Source organism: Cryptomeria japonica, chromosome 9, assembly GCF_030272615.1.
Source record: "Cryptomeria japonica chromosome 9, Sugi_1.0, whole genome shotgun sequence".
In the NCBI taxonomy this organism is placed as follows: Eukaryota; Viridiplantae; Streptophyta; class Pinopsida; order Cupressales; family Cupressaceae; genus Cryptomeria; species Cryptomeria japonica.
In genome coordinates this window covers 258,036,283-258,062,811 of record NC_081413.1, presented here as the reverse complement: position 1 = coordinate 258,062,811, position 26,529 = coordinate 258,036,283, and the positions used below count along the sequence as shown (strand labels likewise).

General features: G+C 37.0%; 1 protein-coding gene across 9 annotated transcripts in view; it reads right to left on the bottom strand.

Annotated features, from left to right (window-relative positions):
* Positions 1-26,529, bottom strand: part of LOC131034465 (F-box/LRR-repeat protein 4) — a 150,324-nt gene that overhangs the window by 80,237 nt on the left and 43,558 nt on the right. For 8 of the 9 annotated variants that reach the window (XM_057965970.2, XM_057965969.2, XM_057965967.2 and 5 more), the window contains 3 exons: positions 20,079-20,485; positions 19,614-19,799; positions 10,148-10,340 (listed from right to left, as the gene is read on the bottom strand). In XM_057965970.2, coding sequence (XP_057821953.1) covers positions 10,148-10,340; positions 19,614-19,799; positions 20,079-20,485 — 786 coding nt within the window. The remainder of the gene's footprint in view (positions 1-10,147; positions 10,341-19,613; positions 19,800-20,078; positions 20,486-26,529) is intronic. The other variant, XM_057965971.2, reaches the window with a different exon arrangement.

Below are 26,529 nucleotides of genomic sequence, written 5' to 3'. Positions count from 1 at the left end.
CAGAAGAGCGACTTAAGCATTTTGAACGACTTCCTTTGCCCAGCCAGATCAGTGACTTAAGGGATTGACGATTTCCATTGACCCCTTGAAAGTGCAACTTAAGGAATTGATCACTTCCTTTGCTGTGTTAAATGTGCGACTTAAGGAATTTTATTTCCTTTGACATCCCAAATCAGTGACTTAAGGAAATACAATTGTGCAAAAGGGAAACATTTAGCGCCAGCTTGTAAGAGGGGGCCCACGTAGGAAGAAGATATGTTTCATGCCAAAATTAAAGAAAACAAACAAGTCGGCCCTTCACATTAGAAAAGAAAAATTTAAAATTTAAAACCTGAGCCGACCTTTGTCAAAGAAAAAGGTTTTTACCTTTGAGTGCTTATAAAAGGGAGACAAGGAAAATCATTTCAATATCAGTTCGAAACAATTCAGATCGAATTATAGTAGCTAAGGTGTGAATTCCACACTAAAGGAGGAAGTAAGTCATGAAAGTAAACAGGTTGTTTTGCAATACAAACAACAGTAACAGCGGAAGCAAGGATGAAGTGAATACTAATAGAGAGATAATGAAATCAGAAAAGGAAGACAAGGAATTGCAAAGTAGACCTTAGGCAAATTGAAAAGCAAATCTTAAGTGCAAGTTCAAGTCTGACTTGAAGGGCAAATTACAGCAAGATGGAAGGGGAAATAAGAAATTCCAAGTTCAAGTGCAGAAAATCAGATCTGAAACCTTGCATTTGTCCAGATTGTAGAGGGAGTTTCATGGAGTAATTGCTAATGATATTAAGTGTATTTGAATGCAACAATTTTCAATTTTCAATTTCTATCATAACTAACTTCAGGTTTCATCTTTCTTCCAAGGTTTAAAGGTTTTCTGTATCTTTTTCAGGTTTGATGCAAGCAATCATAAGACATAAAAGAGGAACTTCACCACTTGAAAGGGATTTAAGACATAAAGGGATCAGCTCAAGGCATGAAACAAGGAAGGCTTCTATCACACCAACCTTATCAGATTAGAACTTCAAGTCAAGCTGAAGGAGGCAAATCAAGGTTCAGGTTGCACATTCATCAATCAAGCACATCCAGGCATCCACATTGATAGATGTGAGAGAGGGATGTCACACCATGGAGGCATCAAAAAAAAAAAGCATTACAAGGCAAAGAGGGAATTTTAAAGAAGATCAAAGACAATCAGGGCGAAGGATTCCAAGGTTGGGAAGTGAAACACATCAAAGACAAAGGAGTTTCCACACAAGACAAGGAGAATGCAAGTGATCAAGATGGAAATTAGTTCCAGAAGAGTTAATCAAAGTTAGAGGATCGACTTGATTATGAATGGTCAAAAACATTATCACATTTCTCCCTTTTTTCAAGGGTATCTCCTAAACCTATGTTCAACCTTGTGCTATTCCATGATTACTCTTCCTAGTTTCTTGATGCTCATGTTCTTTGCTTCTCTTATGACTTTTGTACTTTTAATCCTTTAGGGGCAACACTATGATCATATGTGTGGACACATTACCTTAGTTAATGTGTCCCCTTATGCTCTTCCATGTTTTGTCTTTTCCCATTTACTATTATCTTTAAACATAATCCTTTCTTATTCAATCACTATTTTCTCAATGCCCTCCCTAGAGCACCCTCATGCTTACATTATTGGGGGCAACATCACCTTTCTTGCTCCCTCTTCATATGATCGATTTTATTTTTGTCACCTTACCACTTTTTCCTTTGTCCTATATTCCTCAAACCAATTGCATCCTCTAACATCCAATCAATTTGATGTGGGAACCCACTCTGCTACATATTTGATTTGACTCATTCGTGGTCCTTGCACCATTGTGGTAGCTCTATCATAGCCATACTTAAGTGATTTGTGGTCTCCATACCATTGTGCAAGCTCCTACATAGTCATACCGTGTTTCCTATTGTAACGTCTCCTATGCAATCATACCTTATTTTCCAACTCTATGTGGCAAATCCATGTGAATAGAAATGTAGATACTTGAAGGGGTAATCAACCACCACCAACATGACTGATTTTCCACCTGATTTAGGCAATCCTTCAACAAAATTCATGGAATCTAAATCCATACTACTACCATAATTGCCATTGGTTGTAGAGTGCCTAGACTCCAAACAACTTCACCTTTCTGTCATTGACACATATCACACTCTTCCACAAATATTTGATGTCATTTTTCATACAAACCCAAAAGAAAGTGTAATTTATTTATTGATGTCTTGAGGAACCTGAAATGCCCCATCGAAGAGGATGCATTTAATTCCTCTAACAGCGTAATAACCTTATCAAAAAAATTTAATGAACTTACAATTGTTTCAATATTTTGCACACAAGTGTTTCATCAAATACTTGAGTAACATCAAATAACATTATTTCTGAGATCTTTTAAGTGAATCAGCTGCCTCCTTCATGTATGTTCATAGAAATTTTCACAAACAGTTTGAACAGTTTGAAGCCATGGGATAACACACACGCATTTTAACAAACATTGTTCATGCAAACTTACCATTGCTCAATTGACTAATTTCTGACCTCTTTTCTGATGCTAGTATGATATTTTAAATTATAATGAACAACAGGCCCAGAAAATGGATAATCGACTTGTTCAATAAAAAGAACCAAGGCTGGGAATGCAAATTTTCAATGACAGCTGCAATGTTCTAGAGTCTTCTACTGCTGGAATAATTCCTTCTTATTCTATGTTCAACCCAAATATTCACAAATAGCAGAATGGAAGACCCTTATCCCTGCTCCAAACTACCTAGAATCCAAGCGATTCACCTTGTAGAATATTCGCTACCTTCTTCCAACCACACATCCTTAGCAATACCACCAAAAGAGACCACGTTGCATCATTATGTGTGGGTAGCCTCTTTTTTTCTGCGGACCTATCAAGCATTAAATCATTTGTTTGACTAGCTGGGCAACTTCTTTATGGTGCACAACTCCTTAATGTTGGGCGACTTATTTCTGCTTGGCATCCTTTCCAAAATTATTTGCCATGACCTCACAACTCTTCAACTCTTCCAAATCAGCAACTCTTTCTTGCCTAAGTGCAAATTTTCCTCCTAGTCCGAATCTTGAATATATTTCAAACAAAGGGCAATTAGACTAATGTGTTGGTAAGACTTCCTTTAGACTACCAGTTCTTCTTTACACTGGGCCGCTCCCATTAATTAAATTCTATTATTGATTTGCTGCTACAGCTCTCCTCATAATATATTCTAGAAAGACGCCGTCCTCATGGTGGCAAGAAAAGAATATAATAAACCAAACTCTGCCCTCTACACCTGTGATGGGTATTTCTTTATAACTTGGACATAATTCTGGAATAAACCTCAAAGAATGTTGTGCTGGAAAGTTAATTGGGTTATTAACCTTAACTATAAGTGTTAGCACCTTTATTTGAAAGGATATATTAATTGTACAGCTAGGTACACCCAGCTGCCGCAACTTGTATTATTTTTAATTTATTTATTCTTTGTACAGCACACACAACGCCTTCAAGTTGATTTATTCCTCACTCACACACACAGCACATTAATATTTAATTTTTCCACTTTACATACACAACACTATAAATTTAGTTTGTCATTAATTGCACACACCACAAAAACAAATTTATTTTTTGTTCACATATCTTCAATAAATTTTTATCTAAAAACCAAGATAAACCAATTTGCTTCAAACCCTCCTTTGCAAATATTTAGCACAAAGACAACTTCAGTGTGAAATTTCTCCCATGGAATCTGAGGGTCTTTGTCCCCAAACTCCAAATCTTTAGTTCATTGTCGATCCCTAGATAGAACCGCTCTGCCGTTAGCATTTTCTTCCATCTGAAAACCATTGGGGTTTTTCATCCCATTGATAAGAATTCGGCCACAAGCATGAACCTCAAAAAAAGAAAATATCAATCTTCAGAATTTCCTCATTTTTTCTCCTTATCCTCCTTTTATAGCCAAATTGGAACTTTACAAAATTATAAAATGTAATGACCCTTATTATTTATAGCTTATTTATGATCACCTATATTATTTAGATTGGAAGCTCTTGTGTTTTAATCATAGGTATTATCATATTCAACTTTTAAATGTTACCATTATTAATCCACAAATTATAGATTTACAGTTATATTATTATATAAATTCACAATTTATAATTATATATTATTTATACTATTTACTGATTATTAATTTACAAATAATAATAAAATTTAACCGATATTATAAGCTTTAGCGGGAGGGGGATAATGGTTGGTAACGAATATTGGGAAGTGGTGACTTTTCAAGGAGTCACTGCCATTCCCAATTCCATTCTAATGGACGTGACTCCTGTTGTGACATATTCACACATCGCCCCATTGCAAATGGGGACCCCTACTTTTTTTGCTTTATGGAGCTTGCTTTCTAGGTTTTTAGGGTTTGTCTGTTAGCCTTTGCATGCTGAGTGTTGCCAGAGGGATCACTACGATGGCAGGCTCTGCTTGAGCCAAGGTGAGTCCACGGGGCCCCAGAATTAGGGTTTCTTTGAGAGTCTTCCTTAGGGCCTGGTTTTTCTCTTGTTGCTAATTGTGTCTTGCTTGGTGAGTGAGTATCATCCTTGAAGGTCTGAGCTAGGTCAAGTTGTGAGTGATGAAGTCTGGAATGTCATCCTGATCTTCAAATGCCCTGAAATTTGGCTAAGTCTGGAATGTCTTCCTGATCCTGAAATTTGACTAAGTCTGGAAAACTAAAGAATCCTCCAAAAACTAGATTTTGCATTATAACTCCTGGAGGTCCAAAACCACTCTCAAACATCTTGACAGTATATATGGAATTATATCTTTCTTCTTTCGTATACTTAAATGTTATATTCCATACATGAATCCTGATGGAGAGACCAAAATGTCAAATTTCGCTCCTGACCCTTCCAAAGGGTCCAGAGCGAAATTCTTCATAAGACATTCTGCTTTGACCAAAACCTAGAACTAATGCATTCCCAGGCATTATTGAGGGCAAAGCACTTGTTTGGATGAAGAAATGTGAGAAATGAAGTCAAGATCTGAGCCTAAATGTGAATTTCGCTCCTGGCCCTTCCAAAGGGTCCAGAGCGAAATTCTCCCTAGACACCTTGTTTGCACTAAAAGTCTTGTTCCTTGGACATGGTAGGGGTAAATTGGTATGTTCTAGCCCAGGGAAGTGATTGAAGGCATTGGAAAATGTGGATTTTGAGCTAAAACTAGAATTTCACTCCTGACCCTTCCAAAGGGTCCAGAGTGAAATTCTTAGAAGAGACCTTTTTTCCTCTTTGTTTGCACACAAACCTTGTTCCTTGGGCGCAGTTGGAAGCAGAATGATGTGTCTTTGCCTTTTGAGGTGATAGAATGCGAAAGAATGAAGGATTTTTGACCAAAACAAGAATTTCGCTCCAGACCCTTCCAAAGGGTCCAGAGCGAAATTCATTTTTCTCCACTTTGCTCTTTGATATGACCAAGTTTGTTGACTTTTGGGGTGTGATGGGAAGGTTTTGATGCACATTTGTCTTTGAGAGGAGATTTGAGGCGATGAAATGGTAAAAATCAACCTAGAATGGAAATTTCGCTCCTGACCCTTCCAAAGGGTCCAGAGCGAAATCTTTCATTTGACCTTCTATCTTGCCTAAAATGGTGAATAGAGTTTGAAAGGACCTTGAAATTGATCAAGTTTGAGAGAGAAATGGATAAATCAAGATTTTCGCTCCTGACCCTTCCAAAGGGTCCAGAGCGAAAATCCTCATAACCCTCAATTTCCTTCCTAATTTTGGCTAAGTGTTGGTCTCTAAGGCATGTTGGAAGGTGGATTGATGTGTTCGTGCCTTGGGGAATGATTGAAAGTGTTGAAAAGTGAGGATCTTGTCCAAGATTGTGAATTTTGCTCCTGACCCTTCCAAAGGGTCCAAAGCGAAATTCTCCATAAACCCCATTTGCTTCCAGGTTTAGGCCACAAACTTTGTTCCTTGGGTGAAAAACGATGAAATTTTATCTTGCAATGAAGAATGAGATTGAAAGGATGAAGAATCAAGTCAAGAATGAGAAAATCGCTCCTGACCCTTCCAAAGGGTCCAGAGCGAATTTTCTCAAAACCACTCTTTTCTCTTAACTTTGTGCTAGATCAAGTGTGAGCTAAGGTAGATTCAAGAAGGAGATGTCTTTAAGTGCGACTTTGGCATGTTGGTGATCATTGGATTTGAAGGAATTGTGCAAAACTATGAATTTCGCTCCTGACCCTTCCAAAGGGTCCAGAGCGAAATTTCTAAAATCACCTATTTTCCCTGCAGGTCAAGTCAAAGAGTTTTTATAGCTTGGATGGGTGTGAAGAAAAGTTTTCTTGCCTTTTGGACTGGATTTAGGTTGAAAGGATGAAGAATCAAGCCTAAAACATGATTTTCGCTCCTAACCCTTCCAAAGGGTCCAGAGCGAAAATCTTCATGAACCTCATTTTCTTCCTTGTTAGGCCAAGTTCTTAGTGTCCAAGACATGTTGGAAGAAGGATAGACATGTTCTTGCCTTGGGGGATGATGGAAAGCAATAAAAGATGAAATATCAAGCCTAGAATGAGATTTTCAGCCCTCTTTGGAAGTTGAGACTAGTCTCTAGAACCTCAATAGCTCTACATATATGGGATATTATCAGCCTTATTGTAAGGCCAATGTCTCCCATATTTCACCTCTTCTTTATTGATCTCCATTGATCCATCTTTAAGCAATTTCTGAAACTTGTCCTTAGATATTTCCATAGTTAGTGTTACCTACACATAAACAATGTAGAAAATGGGTCTTCCTAAAGACCCAGTAAGCACTCTCCTAGAACTCTAAAACATATCTCCATTTCTAGCCTTCCACATAGCCATTAAACAATACCAAAGAGAATTTCTTGCCAATTAATTCTACCATTATCTCCCCACCAACCAAATCATAGAACGTATTCCAAATTTCTTTAGCGAAGAAACCATCAAATAATATACGTCTAATGCTCTCAAGTTGTTTGAAAACTAAACAAATAGTAACCATAGAGGAAGATATAGCAAGTGGGAGTTTTTGAATTGTAAATAACTATTTAAAGCAAGCCACTTTGGGTTCTAACACACTGTTCCATAATACCTTGAAATTTTTTGACCAAATCTTACCAAAACAATTACAATTCAAACAATCATTTATGAATTTGGTGAGGTTTGGGATGAGATTAAAGATCTGTTGATCAATTTAGGTTTCAAGTTTGATAATTTAGTTTCTTCACTCCAAATAAAACATTTTAAAAAAGCATCTTCACTAGCAATGCAAATAGGGAAAGGTATGTTCCTACAAGCCTCCTTAAGAACGGAGTATGTCCTCCAATGTGTTGAAGGAAAATTAAATTCATAGCTCAACTCATTCCAAGATTTAAGATTGTTGTTACTAATTATTTCATTAAAGCATCTAATACCTTTTAGATGCCAAGCTTTTGCTGAGCAGCCTTGTAATAAGGCAAGTGGTGTATCCTTTTTTGTAAGGTTCCACCAGATGGATCTCTCAAAATTTAAGGCACCATTATTAGAATTCAAGAATTCACATTCTTTAATATGTTCTCTAGCCTCCTAGGCTTTCCAAATACTCTTGAACATGTTAGATCCAACAAGTATTACTCGAAAGTTACCAAAGAGAATGTCATTTAAGAAGAGTTGTTTCCAACTCTTAGCTTGTCCAGGGATGGTAGCTTGGAAATTGTTCATGACAAGCATCTTCCATGGTTCATGTCCAATCAATTCTTTATAGATCCACTTACTAGCAAGTGAGATACCATATTTTTTGATATCTCTCAATCTTAATCCTCCTTCCACTTTATGTCCTTCCACTTTATCTAAACAACACCATTCCCACTTCACAACGTGCCTTTTTTTATTACCTCTCCCATCAAACCAAAGGAATTGCCTAATCCTCTTTTGAATTCCATTCACCTAGTAGCTTCTAAATAGCCACCTTGAAGAATAATAAAGATTGTATGAAGATAAGATAATCTGACAAATTTGAAGTCTAAAGAGAGGTATTGCTTATTCCATTGACAAGGTTTTTATCAATCTTGATCTTAATCAATTCCCACCTCTCTTTCAAACAGGGATTAATTAACTGCAAAGGGAATGTCCAAGTACATAACAATTGTCTTGGGACCACCCCATTGAAATTCATACTTCTTGAACCAATCTCAGGGGTCACTATTCCAGCTAAGCAAAGTTGTTGTTTCCTTGGACATTTTGGCTCCTGATGCTTCACAAAATAGATTGCCTTTTTGCAAATAAGATAACCAGCATTACTCTCTTCAAGATAAACAAGCATTGTTGTGTCATCAGCAAATTGGACATTTAACAGGTCTTCTCCATTGGGGAGAGAGACAACTCAAGGTTTGGTGGACAAGTTAGAGTCCGTAAGAATGTAATAAATAGCATCAGATGCTATCACACATAGAGCAGGAGCCAGCGTGCAGCCCTATCTAATTGACCTTTCCAGAGGAAAAGGATTAGACAGGGAGCCATTAACATCAACCTGAGCAACCACATCATTTAAAAGTGTCTTTTACCATTTGACAAAAACCGCTTGGAAGCCAAATGTTTCAAGTGACATCAATAGGAATGACCATTCCACTCTATCATATGCCTTCTCAAAATCTAGCAAAAGAATTCTAGTGTTTTGATTAGATGTCCTGACCCATTCCATGGCTTCCCAGCTAGCGATGAGATTCTCCAGAATGTATCTATCTACCTTTGACAAAACCAGTTTTGGTGGAGCTAATAAAATTGAGAAGTACATCCACAAGTCTAAGGGCCAACGTTTTGGCCAAGAGCTTAAAGGAGACATTAAGGAGATTGTTAGTGATTCTTTAATAGTTATGGGTAAGATTGTTTGGACATTCAAGAAAACTTCTTGTTATGCAGTACAAAAAAAAAAGATGTTTTATGTTTAAATGCCCTCATTGTCAACTCAAACTCACCATTTGTTTTGATTAAAATTTAAATGGAATGTAGATGATGTAAATGAAATCAATAGAAGTTCATGCCAATGTGATAAGATAAAGCATAGCATAGTAGACATTTGTCATGTATTAAGCCTACTTGAGTTTGTATTATGTTTTTCCATACTCGAGTAAGATGACAAATTATCAGCATGTCCAACTATGTATATCATTTATAAAAATAGTTTAATTTTGTTAATTTATTCAATTATTTCTTGTACCCAATATGGGAAATGATTGTCAACCCAACCAATAAACCTTCTCAAGATTATTCTGTCTATGTTTGGTCTGGACACATTCTCAGGGAGGTCTCTCACATTACCTATGGCTATCATTGTTCTATCTATATAAGTCACCTTTGTACATGCTATGCTATCTTTTCATAAATGAAAACTGTCAAGCTATATTTCCTATTCTGCATATTCTTTGAATTATTTTTTCCTTTCTGGCTTTGGTTATGAATATTAATTTGTTATACTACATTTTTGGAGTACACACCTATAAAGAATTTTGGTCACTAACATTAATCACCTTGACAATGGATTCTACTAACAAATTCAGAAAAGATGGAATATTAAGCATCAATTCAAGAGGCTTTGATGCAAAACAGATTTAGCCACCACAAAGACATTAGCCAAGAGAAAATTTGTTTATCGACATCTTCCAATTCTTATAGAAATTGTAGTTGGAGAATAAATCCAAGATGAAGGCTAGAGAATCAATGTTACCTATGACAACATCAAGGATCACAACAAGAGATAAAAGATTTATTGGTCAAAGACTTATAATCTTATGAAGCATTGAGGTTAGAGAGCATATCTAAGGCAAGGTTTAGCCAACCCATGTTACATGGACAGATTGTTTGCCATCTTTCCCAACTCTTGGAACTTCATTACCAATGCATTTGCAACACATAATCGTCAAGCAACAGTTATAACATGTACTATGTTAGGAAAAATAAGTGTGATCAAACGATAGATGTGTAGCAATAATGTACATAATCCTATATTAGTACAATAGTATTTTATATTGTGTATTCCCTAGCAACAACATTGACCAACAGGCATGCTAATCCCCCTTTTTTAGCATATCAACACATTTAATAGAGGTTCTGGAAGTTAGAATACCTTATAACACCGCCGCACATGCAGTTTTTTCAAGTGCCTGCAACCTTTTGCTATATTGCAAATGGCAGCATCACTGATACTTGAGCAATCAACCAAGTGAAGAGCTTTTAGTTGTTGACAGCCTTTCCCAACCTCAAACAAGGCACTATCCCCGATATTTTGGCAATACTTAAGGACAAGTTCTGTGAGTCTCCTGCAAATCAGAACTATGAAGTCAATAACAACAATTGGTCTCCAAAATGATTCAAAACAGTTTGGGACTCCTCTACCAAACAGTAAAATATACTAAAACCATCATCTATGAAGATAATGAAATAGTTTGACTAAAATAGGAAACAAAACAAAAAAGAGAATATCCTTTCCTAAAGGATGAGAAAGTAAGATTATGTTGCTTGTTTAGACCTTGAATTAAACAAGAAGCTTAACAAATATTCCAAACCACCATCATGATTGACTTGAGAAGAAAGGTGTGAACAAAATTGACAGAAACCTTCCTTTGATGCAAAAATGAATGCCTTTTGTTCAGGAATATATATGCAACTGCCTTAAGGCCTCAAAAAAAAAAAAGTAGCAGGATTGTGTTTTACTAAAAAATTTCTTGACAAGTTATGCTTCCAGATGAATACTGATATAAATATCAGGTACCATAAATAGAAATGACACTATTTATCATTAAATTTTCTTTTCTTCCCGTCATCTCTTGTATGTCATAGTGTTCTTTAATGAATTTGTAATAAGCACTTAGTGTTTCATATTTAATATATTTTGTTGATCATGTTATTTATTCTTGCGGTGTTTATTTCTTGAATGTATGGCATACTTAATACTGCTAACTATGATGGTGATAGCAAAGGTGAAAGTGAAGTAGCTGTTGCATGGCCAGAAATGCATGCAGCTCGAGTGAGTGTTGCCATGTCCTTTTTTGTTGGTAAACTTCTTAATACCGCATTAATTTTTTAGTAGAGTTTTCAGCTGAAAAAATAAACTATACCTCCATGATGTTTCCCATAAATCATGGGAACATGATGTGACACATAGCAAGGGAAAAGTGCACGTGCTATGAGAAGCAATGTAGCGATGTGAAGTAATAGAAAGGCAGAGCTAGAAAGAAAGAGAAAAGTTGGAAACACATTTAAGGCCTAGTAGGAGGGTGCTTGGTTACGTACAAACAAGACGGTGCAACACTGGTTCAACCGGGTTGAAATAAGAAGCACGCAAGAAAAGATCTCAAAAGACATATATTGATTTAAGTGAAAGTAGATCAAGCATAAACAACTAAGCACAGTGACTTATGGCACAAAAAGCAGTCCTAGATGCATGCAGATTCTCAATAGAGATAACTTTGTTGTGCCAACAATTGCTAGAGGATTTGGAGAAAGAATGATCTGACCTGCCATTTGCATAGTTAATCTTGCAGATCTTACGATTATGTGGTTTATCATGATGCCTCAAAGGAGGGTCATAGATGTTAGATGAACACTAAAACATACTTGCACCTACCAAAAGTGACATCTACCATGCATTTCAGTGACAACATAGAAGCCCTCAAGATTGCATCCTAACAAGTTACTGAGGAACTTACGAGACAATTGACAATCACAAGCCTAAGTTTCACATCCAAAAATAGTTCAAAGACACCCAAAAAATTACCATTTGATCATGCTTAGAGTTGGAAGTTTTGAAGGGATCTACGAGATTGAGTGTCTATTATAACCATACAAAAAAAATTATATTGTGTCAAATTGCAAGCTACAATTCAGTCATTTCTCATTTGTAAGTTGATGTTAGGTGCTTCTTCTCTGCAAGTGTCAATGTTGTCATTGTCAATTCAAGCCAACAATGCTGTAGAGCTTACAAATAGGCAATGAAGTGTCATAAGAGAGCAATAGTCATTAGGCTTTTTGAGACAAGTCTTGACAAGAAATATGTGCCTTTTGGAAGTCAAGAAAGGGTGCACAAGTTGTCCAAAGCACACCAAAGAGAGAGAATGTCATACTTGGAGGCAAAAATGGTCAAAAATGGCATCCAGGTGCTTGATCATGTCCCAAGGAGACCGAATGTCATTTCTGAAGACAGAAATCAGTACAATGAAAAAGAGAAAGCAGTTTATACTGTCAACAAATTAAACTGCTTTGGCCCAAAAAGCACTTTTCACTAAAAGAGCAAATTTCAAGAAGACTGAATATTGAAAAAGTGAAAAAAGGAGCCGAACATCACTTTAAGTGTCAAATATCAAATCAAAATCAGAAGCAAAAAGTGACATTACACTCAGTGGGCACATGCCTTGGCATTTTAGAGTCAAAATGTCTATGAGAAAAAAGATGAAAGTGTCTCCAACTGAAATAAGCTGACCAAAATCACTTATGGGTCAAAATGTCAGTGAAATTAGACCAGAAAGTACTCTCATGTCTCCAAGCATTCAATATAAGATCTCGTGCCAAATGTCATCTGAAAATTAGACCAAAAAAGTGTCTTAGGTTGTTCAAGATACCCAGGGAGGTCTTGATGTCAAATGCCAATGAACAAACATGAGAAAAAATGTATCCCAAACTCCTAGCACATGCCTAGACACTAAAATGTCAAGTTGCTAACTTAAAAATATAAAGAAAGTGCCTTCATGTTGTTCAAGCATGACCAAGAGGAGTGAAATGTCAAAAAGAAACTTCACCTCATGAATAGAAATCAATAAGGGGAACCTCAGGTGAAAGAAGAAAGAAGGATGAATTTAAAAATAGAAAAGAAAACTCAGAATCTCTATTTTTCTTCCCTGTCATTCTCACATTGTTAAAGTGCACTATCAAAGGGAGGATGCCATTGAAGTGCAGTTCTGAACAATTTGGAGTTCAAGACAGCTAGGTTCTTCAACATTTCTACACTAATGTCAAGGAACAACTTTTCTCCTGTCTTCTTCAATCACCCTTGCAGATACTTTTCTTGTCATTGCTGCTTTTTAAGGTTTTTATGGCATTTTTGGTTGGCTTGCAGCAGTCTACATGGTGTTTTTTTCGTGATTTGCAAGCATGAAGCAATAAAACCTTCATAGGCAGGGGTGCACATATAGAACAAAATATTTCAGTCGTAGAACAGTCCTAAAACAGCAAGTTTCAAAGTCCATATATCTTTCTACAATGGATCTGTTGATGTTTTTTTTATGACACCATGCAACACAGAATAAAATACTAAGTATTCTATCCTCTCTTGAACAAAGAACCTCTCGGATGCTAAACTATGTGATCAAACAAGATGACTCCAAGGTTCCAATAGTCAGGTCTTGACTTTATACGTGGATAGATCAATGTGTGATTTGATTTTGCTGGCATCACAAGGGGACTTCGTTTATACTTGAACGTAGCTAGAACATGGAAACTAACTTAGCTTAAAAAATAAAAGGCAAAAGAGATAGGGTTTGGGGAGTCTAATCTAATTCCTAAGGTCAATGATAACAATAGATGATACTTGGATAGGCAAATTCCCTCAAACCAAGTTTTGCTTCACCATTAGGAACAACTATGCAAACTTGATGCAATCTTATAAGGAAATGAAAGATTTTCACACTACAAACACATCATCCAAATACCCAATGTTGGCGCAACTTGAACAAGTATCCACAATCAAACTTGGCACAATAATTAGGTTTAGGTTAACTTTACATGGTAGCTTACAATAAGAAAACTACAAAAAGTATGAACCAAGGAATTTATCACAATATCTTCATAAGAAACACCACTACTCACCATAGATTCAATGAAAAGTGTGTTTATTTAAATGCCTTGGCAACAATTTCTGCCTTCTCCTCCTACTCTACTCTAACTCTATTCTAATTTCTAATCTCTTGATTATTGTCTCTTAACCTTTACAAATGAGAGAATTGGGCCTTATATAGGAGTCTCATTACAATTCGAAGGCTCATATTGATTCACAATCAATGGCTGAGATTACATGATCAAAACCCTAATTAGGGTTAGTTACAACAACTACCACGAACATTTAAAGTGGCCCAATGAGAAGATTACAACTTGAATTCCACGTCATCTTGTGGATAATGACAAATGAGAAAATTACATTTTTATGGACACATGTCCTATATTGAATTTGAACCAACGAGAGATGAGGTTAGGTAAGATAAACAATATTTGATGAAGTGACACATGTCACTTGCCTCTTCACTAGATAAGTCAGGTACATCGAACTTGGACATGATGATGTGGAGTAACTTGACATGTTGATGATGAATAAGATGCCACCTCAGCGACTTGTATGCATTGTAGACTTGATATCTCATCACAAAAAAGAGTTTGCGATTGAGCAATATCCCTTGATACTCAACATTGCCAATTGCTCCATGATGGATGTGATGATGGTGGGGCATATTCCCAAATTGCATTATTTTGGTGATCAAGTTGACTTTCTAACTTTGATTAACTTTTCTAAAACTATCTCTTGATCATCTTGCACAATTTCATTGCAAGTTTGGGGTCAATTGGTTCAAAATTGTAAAAGTTGTCAAAGTTGTCCTGACAACTTTTTGCATTTTCTTATCAACTTTTCAAAAAGTTATTAGATGGTAGTTGGGGTTGGTTTAAAGGTTGAAAAATAATTGTATGAGCATAAATAGGCCTACATTGTATGAAATCAAGAGTTGAATGTTTTGTTTTTAAAGTTTGAGCAATAAAAACATACAATTTTCTGCACTTTTCCACGTTTTTTGCTGCTCTCTTGCATGGTACAGATCTGTATGGCCTGGTACAGTCCTGAGATTGATTGGGATTGATAGAGGGATGAACCACCTTTCATTTGCAATTGGTTTGGTGGTTTTTCATTGAGTTTGGAGAAAGTTATAGTCATTTTACCATAGGCAGCCCTATAAGACTGTTTTTTCTGAAGTTGCAGTCTGTTGCAGAAAACGGTACAGATTGTACAGGGCATTAAATGATCCGAGATCAATTGGGAATGAAAGTGTTGTAAATCTACTTTCTTTTGGCTTGGGTTTAATTCATTTTCATTAAGTACTTTAAAAGTTATTGTATTTTCTTCCAAAACTGATAAAAACCCTATCTAGGGAAACCAGTGACAAGAATAAATGTATAACTTGGTGTCCCGCAGGTAAAAAAACACCAAAATGGGTGGGAAGACCTGTAAACATGCTATGTATCATATCCTATGTTTTCAGGGTTCCAGGATGAAGGTTGCATGTGCTCATAAGTGACTGTTGGTCAGATATTTTCATGTATCAGACAGAGAAAAGTAGTAAGGTTGAAGAATTTGAGTTGTAAAGAACAAGGGACTAACTTGTTGTTGCAAGGTGTGCGCCCTTGGTCTCCTTGTGTTGTGCAGCGCAGCGCTCGGGTTTGTGACATGGCTTAACCACCTCCTATGGATTCTATAAGTCTAGTAATTGTATCACACATTACCAAGTCAATCTTTTGGTGCAATGGCAACCGTACTTCTAACAAGTAGTATCAAAGCTTGGTCACGGGTTCAAACCCCCCGCTTGCGCTGGGGGGGATTGTTGCAAGGTGTGCACCCTTAGTCTCCTTGTGTTGTGCACCCTTAGTCTCCTTGTGTTGTGCAGCACAAGCGACGAGTTTGCAACATGGCTTAACTGCCTCCCGTGGATTCTATGTGTCACGCAGGTGTATCGAGCATTAACAGGTTGATCTTTTGGTGCAACAGCAACCATGTTTCCAACACTTGCCCTGTGCCTGGTGATTGTGGGATGTGAAGAGGACCCTACCAATCCAAAAGACACTTGTTAGAAGGTCTTAGTGTGAAGAAGAACCAAATAGTTCATGACTGTCCTAATAGATAGCCTGTCACAATATTGATTGCCAGTCATATGAATGCTGCAAACAGAGTTACAGTGGTAGTCTCTCATTGTTGCAAGACTTATAGGATGTGTACAAACCTTGTGTAGGGTCCTCCAAACCAGGCCTAAAGAGTTTAGGGCATAAAGACATTGATTTTCGCCTTTTGGCCATTAATAGGACAGTACTAAGTGCAAAGGTCTAATATGTGTCAATGAAGGTAAATGTGGAAATGTTGGAGTCCACAAAGTTGTATTAGTTGTAATGTCACAAGCCCCAAAACTAGTATTTACACACTGTCTAAAGTTGGTATCCAAAGCCCAATGAATGTCCAAGTCTACGTGTAAAGGCTCAAGTCTTATAGTGGCCCATGGTGGAGTCTAGAAAGTGTGTTCAAAAGAGTAGCCTTAAAGGTGTGTTGTAGAAGCCCCTACAAGTTGAGATTGTCATCTTAGTCTAACCCCTACCTCTGCATCATCTCTTCTCTTTGCCTTAAGAAAATTGTGGTTAAAGGCAATTCACTAAATGTTATTAATAGCCTCTGAAAGGAGCTTGTTCTAGTTGGAAAATTCAAAGTGTTTTGTAGAAGGTGCATTCTATCTATTATTCCTTTGATGAAGTAGTTTTCCACATTGCTTCCAAGAGGTGAATAGTGCAGCCAATTTTGTAGCCAATTGGGGTTGGATTAGGAGTCTCTAAGCTCTTTATAGTATGGATCCTAATTCTTGATCAAGCCTTAGGGAAAAATTGGCTTTTAAACCAACTCTATCTCTTCCTATTATTTTGGTCTTAATGATCTGGTAGTTATCTATATGTATTTCATGCCCTTATTTCTTCAACACCAATGGCCTGTATGATTTGTGTTGATAGAACAAGGGTGGAATTGTAATGATCTCTTTGCCTAGGTGTTTAATGATGGTGTGTGTGAATGGAGACTTTATTGCCCTTTACTTGTCAACATTTTTGCTCACCACATTCCTAGTGCTTTGCTATTGGGCCTTAGTAATAGTTAAGACAAGTTGTGGCAAACTTAAGCTTTGGTGGTTTACTCTACGTAAGTGTGGGTTCAATAGCCTAGCACAATGCATCACCATGTTCTTGTAACCTGTATTTGCATAGCAAGGTTTCAGATGGCCTTCTAGAGACTAATTTCCATTTTTATAAGTCAATCCTGCTTGGCTTTCTAAAGTCTAGTTTAGGTGAAGATGGGATGGGTGATGCAGGTCCTACAAGCTCAAAAGGCTTCATTAGGGAGGAATTGAAAAGTCAGCATTATGGTACCTTCAACAGACCTGAGATTGTGATCATTGCAGCTGCTTCTTCCTTAACACTTTGCAGATTGTGGATTAGCTTTGGAGGAACCGACAGCAAATGAAGATAAGAATGGGGTCCTTCCTCTATGGCAACAATGGTTGATGTTGGTCTGGCTAGGATAAGGAATCTCTCACAGCATATAGGGAGCTGCCAGAGATGAAGAATTGCTGCTCTAACCTGGGTAGAGTGGTGTACAGCCTAATGGTCGTGGACTTGTGGGGGCATTTGCAAGTTTCAAGTACCTACACTATACTGACTTTTGGCTCTGTTCCACTATTGATAAAGGAAGAAAGCAGTGGTGTTTCATGCAGTCAAGTTTCCTGCCCTGGGTGCACCTGGGATGGGTGATGGTGCAGGCCATGCTGTGGAAGAGCAGAATGATGTGGTGGTGCAAGATGTGTCAGTTTGGGAAACTAAGGTTTTATTGTGGGTAGTTGGGGACCATATCAATTATTACTGTTGGTTAGCAGGATTTTTGGGGAATGTTGGTTTCCTTTTTTGGTATCTTGTTTTTTGGTTGGCTCTTCATTTCTCGACCTTCCATTCATTTCTTTTGAAATCCTTTTTCTTATACATGGGAGAGGACCCCAATAGATCCCTAACTAATTAATCAAAAATATAACAATTAACATGTAAGCAAGTAAATGGATTGATAATTAATGGAAATTAATGGTTACCAAGTGATTAAATTTAAAATTATCATAACCATGTAGCTAGTGTACAAGATGTGAGTGCTACAACATGGACATTGAGAGGTTAGTTGTATGGGATCCCATCTCAAGCTCACCTTATGCATCATTCTATTGAATAATAAGAAGCAGCCTAATACTCTCGTTTGTGTTTTAATATATTTGTTGATGAACCTGACACATTTATACAAGATGCAGGTAGTAAGAAAGACTTTTAAGGTGACATAGAAAGATCCCTGGATGTAGTTGAGTTTATTAGAATTCATGTTGACTTACCCCAACATAACATAAAATCTCACATCTATATAATGGCAACACTAAAAATGCTACTTTCAAGAAAAGCTTTTGTCAATGAAAAGGTAAGAACTAAATATTCATAAAAAGAAGTTTAATACTCTAATTTGTGTTTTGATATATTTGTTGATGACCCTGACAGATTTATACAAGATTCAGGTAGTAAGAATACTTCTAAGGTGATATAGAAAGATCCTGAGTACAGATGGGCTTATTAGAATACATGTTGACTATACCAACTATAACATAAAACCTCACATCTATATCATGGCAACAATATAAATGCTTCTTCCAAGAAAAGATTTTGTTAATGAAAAGGTAAGATTTTAAGATGGCCAATTTTGCACCTTATGGATCATTCTATTCACTAATGAGACGCAGTTTAAACTCTAATTTGTTATTTGATATATTTGTTGATGACCCTGACACACTTATAGAAGATACACATAGTAAGAAAGATTTCTAAGGTGATATAGAAAGATCCCTGGGTGCAAGTAAGCTTATTAGAATCCATCTTGACTATGCCCACTTATAACATGAAACCTCACACCTGTATAATGGCAACAGTACAAATGCTGCTTTCAAGAAAAGCTCTTGTCAATGAAAAGGTAAGATTTAAAGATGGTTTGCATGCTTCTACAAAATGATTAAAGATAAATTGCTAGACAAGACAACAGCAAGATAGTTGTTCAGTGCATATTGAGGTAACAGACCATTGCCGAAAGAAGGTTCGAAAAATTGTCACTAAAAGAAATGACATATATAGCTCATAAGATTGAAATCAATACCATTGTATGTCCAAGCAAAATGTGGTACCATTACAAGCACTGCAAAAAATACTATCATTTACAATAAAATTTAATGCCATTACTGTAAAAGTTTTAAAACAAACCAAATCAACAAACCAAATCATAATATTAAAATCTAAAAAATATATTCATTTGTTACGAAATTCCATCACAAACCAAAACTACAGTAAGAAGCAAACAAACAAATAAAATGTAACTTTTTCATTAACATCCACAAGACCATAATTGTCTATGGGACCCCCAAGTCCATAACTGCAATCCAATGCAAAATCAAATCTGTGACACTGCAGTTTCCTTCTTGACAGTGGACCTCCAACGATAATTTTTGATTAAAAGCTACCCAGCTTTTGCCAGTCTCACGTCTATTCAACAATGAGCAGGCACAGAATTGACACTATATCAATGTTCTTGGTTGGAATATTATAGGAGAGAACATGAATAAGTTTTTTATAAAAAAAATAAAAACAAACAAAACATTGCATACACTGAAATCCATTAATTTCAAATAACTGTGCTACAAAATGATGAGGATAAAAAGAGAAACATAGAAGAGTACCAGCATGATTGACCAATAGCCTCAATGCCAGCAGTGTGAATATTGTGACAGCCATTAACTTCAAGTTGTGTAAGTTCACTGCACCCAATGGCAATTGCAACTAAACTTTGGTCGTTTAAATAATAGCAATCACTCAAAGAAAGAACATTTAATGCCTTGCACCCATTCCCTATTGCCACGAGGCTCCTACAACATGATAAAGAAAACAATAGTTACAACCATGTCACAAAAATTCTCATATTATCATGTCATGAAAATCCATGTGCCTATAATAAAATGTTATATTGCAATACTCAAGTTGAGAGAGTTCCATTATAAGAAAAATGCAGTGTTTTATGTTTTATGTTCCATGCTCTATGTCTCCATCCATGATTGAATTGACTGTTTCTGTGCACAACATTTTACAAGAACTTGCAATTAAACATATTGGAAACAGGCCAAATGCAGAAGTGCATAAAAGTGCACCTGTCAGTGAATTTTTGGAAGCTGCATAATGTCAGTGTCTTCAATGACAGGCACAATCCACCCACAGCTTGTAATGCATCATCTGTTACATTCACACACTGCAACTGTAAATACTTTAACGAGGAGCATCCTTGAGCTACTGCCAACAATCCCACATCATTAACAGACTCAGAATCCAGGATTAATTTTTCAAGAAAATGGCAGTGAGCTCCAACAGCTTTGAGAGAATTATCAGTTATCCTTGCACATGCTGCAATGCCAAGGGATTTCAATGTTCTCCCACAACCAATAGCTATTGATATCACACCTCTGTCAGTCATCCCCTCACAAAACCGCAGATTTAGATCTTCAAACTGCTTGCAATATTCTCCTACAGCCTCAAGACCTTGATCACCTATATAGCAACCCTGCACCACACGATTTGAACCCACCATTAACTTATCTACAGAAGATGCCATAGAAGATAAACTATGTTAAATTTAATAAGTCAAATAGGACTTTAAGCACACAATAAATACAATTGCTGGGTGTGAATACCATAATTGAATGAATTTGTGCAACATCTATTGGGCAGCTTACTCAAATTATGTGTAGTTAGCATTCATAGATTTTTGCATTGCTAAGTATGTAGCGTTTCAAAACTTGTCATTACAAGCACAATTAGTTATTGCTTTCTCAAACCATTAGCAGGTTCCTTTTCCAAATTACCAAACAGTCCTTTAAGCCTATGCATATATGCTCAGACATTAGGATGTTTTCATTACCAGGTATGATAAATTTTTGAGACAATTTCCTTGTCATCACAAAGAAGCCTGAAATATTTCTCATCGTAATTTATCTGAATGTGGCTGGAAATGACCAAAGTGAATGGTGTTCATCTGTTTCTTTGTTCATAAACCAATTGGTTATGCGCATTCTACAGTGACATACTAGATCTTTGAACCTGTCACTAATAGTTTAGCAGCTTTTGCTTCTTAGAATTCAGAACAGGTTGCAGGGTAACTATTTTTGGTTGTTGGTTTGACACGACTGACTGGTGGGACCCTCCTCAGTGAGATTCGTGTAAGACATCCCTCTACCTTTCCAATATTGTTGGACACATCCAAATTCTCAACCTTTCATATGGCCTAGACAATGTACACATTGCTTCAAGCTCCCTTTATTTGTTACTTATTCCAGCTGGTCCATTTATTTGTCCTAGTGTCTTTGGTTTGATCTCCTCTTATAAAACAAATTTGATACCTCTAATATTGCTCTCATAAGTTGCTCACTCTTCTTTCAAAAGACATTAGATTCTATATCAAAATAGAGACTTACCTCAAGATATGGGGGTACACTTGACTCAGAAGACTTGGGAGATTCCTCTAATAACACCCTACAACCCAACTTGGTCGTCAAGGTGTGTACTTCTTTTTGAAGGGGCAGTTACCTAGAAACTTCTACCCTCTCTTTCCTTGTGAGTGTTGTGTTAATCTACAATGTTCGTTGAATTATCCATTCTTTTTAACTTTCACTTTAACTCACACATTAGCCTGCTCTTTGGCTTAGGCTCACACTGCTGTTGATGTGAATATGGTATTACTTATCTAGCTTCCCCCTTTGTAGTGTGAACAAGGCACATTATCTAACTAGTTCCTAGTTAGACCTTTTTCACACATGTTCACTTGTTTACTTGGGGACATAGGAATCACTCTAGAAGTATCTAGGTGTCATGTGATCTTATCCAATCTTATCACTAATTGTCTCATTGCATAGGATAAAGACATTTATCACAATCTTGTCTAGTCCTATCTCTCAACCTTGCCTTTATAAGCAAGCACCATATGTGTTTTTTTACATCTTGAATGCACCATAATCAAGCAATATTTTTCTCTTGGTACTCTATTGTGGAAGGCATCTTTTGGTTTTGTAGATGATTTGGAGTATGGGTCGATTGGTGACTCTAACATGGTATCAAAGCTTCAAATTTGCAAGCCTCTTCTCAAATTTGAGAGATAATCAAGTAGGAGCTTTTTATTGGGTGCACTTTGGGGCAAAATAGACCTCACTATTAAGTCTAGAAGAACCAAAAACCCTTATTTTCATGACATTATATTTTGGAGAAAAGAGAATTGGCCATTTTTACTAGGGTTTGGCAAAATTTGATGAAATTTCATCCCTACAACGATACGCATTGCTAGTTTTCCTCGTGTTAGGCTGGGTATTCTTCATGTTAGGAAGAATTCTGGAGAAGTGTAACTACTTCGTGGTAGGGTGGATATGCACTCTAACAATGTTCTTGCCCATGGTATTCTTGAGGGAAAGAGATGTAGGGAGTTCGTATCAAAGTAGTCTTCATGGCTTGTTCTTTATGTATTTATTGTATTTGACCTTGTGGTCTCGTTGTAAGGTATATGTTTTCTTTTGTTTAGCATTGTTGTTGGCTTATGTAATCTAACTTTATGTTGAAATGCAATTTCATGTCTCTGATTTTGTATATTGAACACGTGGCATTAATTTATGCTTGACTGTGTATTTTGTGGATTATTTTGGTCAAACCTCTTAATGAGTTTTTTTGTGAAGGCATCATAGGTCTATATGCTTTGATGGTTTTGGGTGATTAAGCCATAGTGCCACCAATCATGAGTGACCCCTTCTAGATGCAATATGGCAAATTTAATGGCATCTTCTTCTAACATGAGGTTAAAATATATATACATCTCTATATTTTGGATCCATGAATGGGCTGTGATTTTTCCCGACCCATGAAAGTTAAGGATGGTCAATTTACCTATTGTGTTGTAGATTTTGATTAGTTTGATTCCTCTCCCTTCTATGAGTACTTCTTGTCCCGGCCTCACAATATACCATGAATCGAATGCTCCTCTTGACTTCAAGGTCAAGCCTTGCATATGCTTCAGCAAGTTCATTCAAATTAGGATTGGGTGTGTTAATTTCCTCATCTTCCATTGATGGCCCTTCCCTAGTTAAGAAGGGAGGCCGAGTTGTTCTTGGGGTTGATCCTAATGTAGTTCTATTGTCACTTTCAGATTGGCTAGGAGTAACATCTCTCTCATTTCTTTGGTTGGTGTAGCGTCCTAAAATTGCGACACTTGCAATTTCGACCGCATTTGGGTCTTCACGATGGCGACGCAACACTGAACCTGAATGGAGACCCCGAAACTTGCTCATGACATCAAAAACTGCATTTTTCCAGCACCCTGGCCTGATCCTCCTTGCACCCTGCTGTCCCGGGAGGTGGGACCAGAGCGCCCAGCGCCCTGGTCCTTCAGTCCCTAGCCCTATTTTGGGCCCGGTCTCCTATGGGACTTCGGGCCTTTTTGTTTGCAAATTGGAAAATAACATTTCCTGGTCAGCCTAAGGTCGGGAAAATCAGTCTTTTAGCCCTAATTGGCAAGTATATAAACTACATTTCCTCTCCCATTTGAGGGGGAAGGAGATAAGTGTACAAGACGTGGAAACGATATTCAAACATTCAAGCATTCAAGCATTCAAGCATTCCTTCAAGCAATTGATCATTCAAAGTCTCCATTCAAGGCTAGGTGTTGCATTCAAGACAAGGATTCAACCATTGAAGAGGAGATCACATACTACAACATACAACATACAACAAACAACAACATCTATACCTTCGCATATAAGGATACAAACATCCTTACAACAAGGTACTAGTACTTGTTTTACATTACAGTCATTTACATTTACAGCACTTCTCATTTCTTGGTTAATTCCAAAACCGGGGTTTGACGTAAGGGCAAACCCCTAATCCCTAACCCCCCAATCGTCTTCGCTTTTCTGTGTGTAGGTTGCAGGTACGCGGCTGAAATTGGAGATATGGAATCCTTGTGCAGAGACGAACAGATCCCCCTTCGTTTCGCGGATTTTTCGGAGGACCGTGTGCACGCCGGGCGCCATCGTCCCGTCAACTCTTGCTCAAATTTGCAGGACTGCGCCGTCTCGACATTTTACTGCTAATTCCAGGTCCGCAGCTTCATATCATATCCCTATCTCTATTTATAAGTGAATCTTTCTCACTTTCTATGTATTCCTAGCTTAATCTTTCTATCTACATTCTTTACAAAAGAGGGTATCCTTGCTATCACAACCCTTGAAACTCATATAGAACCCAATCTTGCATTGCGTGGGATTGGATCTTGTGGGTTTCAAACCCTCTTTTGAATGTAAAGTCCCTCCTAAGTGAAAACCATCAACCCTAGTGACTCTCCCTTCTCTCTCCTTGGAGTTGGGGAGGGGAGAACAACTAGGGTTCGATTTTTCCGCTTTACATTTTGGTGAACCCAACGTGAACATCCTTTCTGATTATTCATAGTTAGATCTGAAAATTGGATTCCTTGATTACATTTCCATGTTTGATCTTTTGCAAAATTTTAGAGGCTAATTGCATAAAAAACCCTAAAATTTTCTTTTTAAGTAATTAAACTTGTGAAATGTTTAATTGTTAATGCTTGTTTCAGATCTACCCTTCTATTGCAAATTATCAATTCATATTTGTGCTTTAATTTTGAAAATTAAGTGGTTAAGTGTCAAAACCCTAATTTTTGAAACCCTCTTGATTCAACCTTTGTCCGACAATTTCACTGATCAAAACATCTCCAAATCGGCTGTAACTTTGGATTCCGCAATAAAATCATAATATCTTTCATCCCTGAAAATTTGGAAAAAAGTTGCGAGGACCGTGTGCACTCCGAGCGCCATCGTCCCCGACATTTTTTCCGAAATTTCGGGAGCTAGATCTTACTGTATTTTTCTGCTAAAATCCAGAATTTTGGCTGATTTTATCAATTTTAACACCTTCAAAATTACAGTCAAAGTTGGTCTAGCGATTGCTTGGATTGAGGCTTCTAATCATTCAAAAATTGTTGAAATTGAAATTTGTGTCAAAATTGTGTTTCTTACAGTCCTAAATCTGAAAAGTGTGTTATCATTCATTCGAAATTTCAGTGATTTATCCAAATATTTGCAATTTGTGACTTTTGAAATTAAGTGCTTAATTACAACAACTTTGATTTCCGCTTTCAGAATTGAATTTTGCGTGAAATTGAGTCAATTTTCAAATTTCAAAACTTGCATTGCTGTTGGTATTCCCTCTAAAATCATAAAATTCAAAATTTCAGTTTCCCTCTCTCTTTCAAAATTCAAATTTTGCATTTTTCGACAATCTTGGTAGGGTTCAATTTTGAGATTGCAACTTTAATTTGGCCTATCTACAGATCGTAAAATCACTCAATTTTTTCAGGTTAGCTGTAAAATCATCATAACTTTCATCCTTGCAAATTTTGAAAAAAGTTGCGAGGACCGTGTGCACCCCGCGCGCCACGGTCCCGGACATTTTTTCCGAAATTTCGGGAGATTGTCCTGATTGTATTTAACAGCTTAAATCTAGAAGATTGGCTGGTTTTACTGAAATTTGCTACCTCTAAAATTCAAAATCTTCTCTCTCTCTTTAGTGCATGAGTTTTACAACAATAAGCCCTACTTACACTATTCCCGTTAGACGAAGCCTTAGAATTAAGTCCTTCCAAGGTTTAATTACTGAGGAGATCGAACCTAATTTGAATGGCCTTTTTAACGAGGACATGGGTAATTCCTCTAATCCTCTTAATGATGAAGAAGCTCTCCATGAGGTTTCTGTAGAACAACTTTCAAAATTGGATAACCAATTTGATGATTTTCGACAATGGATGTCTCAAGAATACCCCGATAGTCAAGCTCGTTCATTAATTGAGGGTCTAAAACGTATGGTTCAAAGTGGTAAGAATGGAATTGATATTTTGCGTGGTATTGCACACATTGTGGATTCAAATGTGATGCCTATAAAAAGTTGTGCCGAAACCTTAGGTTATACACAACCTTCTACTCAAGACAATCATTCTATTCCTTTGACGACTCCTATTGCTAGTATACCTACTTTTACATCAAACATAATGACTACTTCAATACAAGACATTCCTCCTATGATCACCAGTCATGGGGGCAATCCCTCTTCTTCAATCAACCCTCTTCCTTCATTCAATCCGACTTCTTCATTCATTCCTTCAATGAGTGTGCCTATTATATCTCCACAAATAAACATGACGCAAGGGGGCAATTCATTTAACCCTTCCATTCCTCCTTGTAGTGTTCCTCCTGTCCAATCATCCCCTATGACTAACTATCATAGTGTCCCACCACCTTACTCTCTACCTTCTTTCAATAACATAACACCTCCATCACAATCTAACACGTCTAATATGAACTCTTCGACTGAAGCGACCACTAACAATCTTGCACAAACTGTCTCTTCTTTACAGCAACAGATTGCCTCTATGAATCAATCTAAGTTTAGTGTGCCCACATTTGATGTTGCGAGCCCACTTTCTCTTGACATTGTTCGAGCTATTCCCCCTAAACATGTTGAAATTCCGCATTTGGAGCTTTATAATGGTAAGGG